The 4,183-nt window shown below is 31.8% G+C and overlaps 1 protein-coding gene across 1 annotated transcript in view; it reads left to right on the top strand.

Annotated features, from left to right (window-relative positions):
- The first annotated feature begins 3,480 nt into the window (after positions 1-3,480).
- Positions 3,481-4,183, top strand: part of LOC111685388 (fibrinogen-like protein 1) — a 962-nt gene continuing 259 nt past the window's right edge. Inside the window, exon 1 of the mRNA XM_023447649.2 lies at positions 3,481-4,183. This exon is cut by the window's right edge and continues 24 nt beyond it. Coding sequence (XP_023303417.2) covers positions 3,528-4,183 — 656 coding nt within the window. The 5' untranslated portion in view covers positions 3,481-3,527.

The raw sequence follows: 4,183 nt of genomic DNA, 5'->3' as shown, positions 1-4,183 counted from the left end.
ACTAGACTATAGACTAGACTATAGACTAGACTATAGACTAGACTATAGACTAGACTATAGACTAGACTATAGACTAGACTGTAGACTAGACTGTAGACTAGACTATAGGCTAGACTCCAGACTAGACTTTAGGCTACACTCTAGACTAGACTATAGACTTGACTATTAACTACACTATAGACTGAAATATAGACTAGACTATAGACTAGATTAGACTTTATCTTCTCACTGTGTATCCGCATCTGGAATAGACTATATGCTAGATAAGATTATAGAATGCAGACAATAAGTTATTCACTATAGACTAGACTATAGATTAGACTAGACTATAGTCTTGACTGGACTATATGCTAGACCATAGACTGGACTGTATGTTAGTCAATAGAATATACTATAAACTACTCAATAGATTGGACTATAAGCTAGACTATAGGTTAGGCTATACTCTAGACTGAATACTGGACCTTAGACTGGTCTATAGAGTAGAATATGTACTGGACTATAGACTATAGAAAGCACTATAGACCATGGACCATACTTAAAACTAAATCATGTAAAGCAGAAAATAGTCGATACTATATTGCAGACTTTAAATAACTGTAATTCAGACCTTACAATTAATTATAGACTATTATCCAAAATAAACACTAGACTTTAGAAACTAGAGCCGAATAAATAACTTCATTATCTTAAATAATAAATTTTTAAAAGTTTTTAAAAATTTAAGTGACTCCTTTTACAGTTACAAAAAGATTTGTTTTATTTCCCTTATCATCTCTATTTAATTCTACCATTACTTACAATTTCATAATCTCATCATTTTCATCTTATGTAACTCTAGACTTACAAATTATTTTATAATTTTTTATTTTATGCAAAGAAAGATTTTTAACTTTGATAATCAAAATTCAACCCTTAGTGCAATACATCTATTGTAACACTTTTTAATCAAAGGCTGTGTGAATTTAGATGAAAATAAAATACAATTTAAAACACACCTGAAGTAACAAGAAAGCGTATTTAAAAAAATATATATATAATAAAATTTATTTCCATATGAACAAACTGCTAACCCACAGAGGTAGAAAAATACTTTGTGACAAGGGTTGGTAGTGCTGCTGCTGTAACACCCATGTTTGTAATCAGCTGATCACCAACGAAGCTTAAAATGAACAAAAACAACAACAGCGCAACACTGGAGATTTTAAATGCACGTGCTTGGCAACGTTGGAAATAATTAACCCAACAGTGGGTCATAAAAAGAAAATAACTATAACTCAGGTTACGCAGGCGCTTAACAACCCCCTTGAACGAAAAGCTTCAGCATTTGGAAAATTAATGCTTTGTTGGGAAAACATTGTTAGAATTTTATAAAAAGGACATAAACTAATGTTGCGTGCGTGTCAACCATTTTTGTATTTCTAACAAAAAAAAATATAATAAAATTTGGAAAAGAAAGGTTGCTAAAGGATTTTTATGTCAGTATGTGTGTCACGCGCATTTTTCTTCGTGTGTGCATTAAAACATTTACATACACAATCCATTTTTTATTGGTTTGCCTTTTGTATTGTTGTTTTCTTTCGTCCTCTTGTGTATTATTCTAGGACTAGATTTCAAGGAAAAATGAAAACAGCATTCTAAAATACTTGTCTACGTTTAATTTAATATATTTTTCAATTTTTAAGGACACGTGTCCTTGTTTCGTTAGAGACTTATAGATAAATTTAGCAAACACTATAGAATAGACTCTAGACTCGAGACTAGATTATAGACTTGAGTAGAGACTAGATTATAGACTAGACTATAGACTATATAGACTAGACTATAGACTATATACACTAGACTATAGACTAGACTATAGATTAGACTAAAGACTAGACTATAGATTAGGCTATAGACTAGACTACAGACTAGACTATAGACTAGAGTATAGATTAGACTATAGACTACACTATAGACTAGACTATAGACTAGACTATAGACTAGACTATGGACTAAACTACAGACTAGACTATAGACTAGACTATAGACTAGACTATAGACTAGACTATAGACTAGACTATAGACTAGACTATAGACTAGACTATAGACTATACTATAGACTAGACTATAGACTAGACTATAGACTAGACTATAGACTAGACCATAGACTAGACTATAGACTAGACTATAGACTAGACTATAGACTAGACTATAGACTAGACTATAGACTAGACTATAGACTAGATTATAGACTAGACTATAGACTAGACTATTGACTAGACTATAGACTAGACTATAGACTAGACTATAGACTAGACTATAGACTAGACTATAGACTAGACTATAGACTAAACTATAGACTTGACTATAGACTAGACTATAGACTTGACTATAGACTAGACTATAGACTAGACTATAGACTAGACTATAGACTAGACTATAGACTAGACTATAGACTAGACTATAGACTAGACTATAGACTAGACTATAGACTAGACTATAGACTAGACTATAGACTAGACTATAGACTAGACTATAGACTAGACTATAGACTAGACTATAGACTAGACTATAGACTAGACTATAGACTAGACTATAGACTAGACTATAGACTAGACTATAGACTAGACTATAGACTAGACTATAGACTAGACTATAGACTAGACTATAGACTAGACTATAGACTAGACTATAGACTAGACTATAGACTAGACTATAGACTAGACTGTAGACTAGACTATAGACTAGACTATAGACTAGACTATAGACTAGACTATAGACTAGACTATAGACTAGACTATAGACTAGACTATAGACTAGACTATAGACTAGACTATAGACTAGACTATAGACTAGACTATAGACTTGACTTTAGACTAGACTATAGACTAGACTATAGATTAGACTATAAACTAGACTATACACTAGACTATAGACTAGACTTTAGACTAGATTATAAACTAGACTAAAAACAAGACTATAAGCTAGGCTTTGCACTAAACAATAAAGTAGACTATAGACTAGACTATAGACTAGACTATAGACTAGACTATAGACTAGACTGTAGACTAGATTATAGACTAGACTATAGACTAGACTATAGACTAGACTTTAGACTAGACTATAGACTAAACTATAGACTAGACTATAGATTAGACTATAGACTAGACTATAGACTATACACTAGACTATAGACTAGACTTTTGACTAGATTATAAACTAGACTAAAAACCAGACTACATGCTAGACTTTACACTAAATAATAAAGTAGACTACATACTAGAGTGCTTACTAAACTATATTCTATAATTATCAAGATTCCTACGAAATATAGAAATGGTTTAATATCTCTTTCTCAGGAAACCCAGCTGTAAAGTAAAATCTGTCACCTTTTAACCTGCAGAGATAATTCATTGAATACCAAGAATTCAAAAAACACTTTAACACATAAATAATAACAATAATAAAATTGATAATAAATAAACAAATAAATTGCAAATGATTCATTTGTTAAATAGAACTCAAACTAAAAGGTCTCGAAAATAATGCAATACAAAATTTTTGCTCTTCTAATTTTATTATTTCTATTAATTCAACTTGCAAAAGCTGAAAAAGATGTTGGCAGCAGTGATGAGACCATCAGCTCTAGTAATTTAGTACATAATGTGGATTCCATTAGAAATCAGCTGAAAAACATTAAAGCCCAAGTAGTGGACAAATATGAAAATGAAAAATTACTTTGGCAATTGGAGGCATTTGAAAGCTGGTATGGAGATGAAGAAAAATCGAAATGTTCCGTCGATCTTTCTTATGTTTTCAATGGTTGGACCCCAATACAAAGACGTCTAGATGGTACTGAGAACTTCTATCGCAATTGGTCGGATTATCAGCAGGGTTTCGGCGATAAACACAAAGAATTCTTTATGGGTTTAGAGCCATTACATCAACTAATCAAAACGAAAGGACCTCAAGAACTTTTGATCATACTAGGCGATCATGATAAACATATAGCTTATGCTAAATATGATAATTTTATAGTGGGCTCTGAAGCGGACTTATACGAACTTAAAGATTTGGGTTCTTATGTTGGTTCGGCTGGAGATGCTTTAAGCGAACAAGTGGGTAAGAAATTTACCACATTGGATCGGGATAATGATGGATCTAAATTGCATAATTGTGCCAAACTATGGCACTCAGCCTG

This window comes from Lucilia cuprina, chromosome 3 (assembly GCF_022045245.1).
Source record: "Lucilia cuprina isolate Lc7/37 chromosome 3, ASM2204524v1, whole genome shotgun sequence".
In the NCBI taxonomy this organism is placed as follows: Eukaryota; Metazoa; Arthropoda; class Insecta; order Diptera; family Calliphoridae; genus Lucilia; species Lucilia cuprina.
The sequence above is the reverse complement of the archived record's forward strand: the minus strand, read 5'-3'. Positions and strand labels throughout refer to the sequence as shown.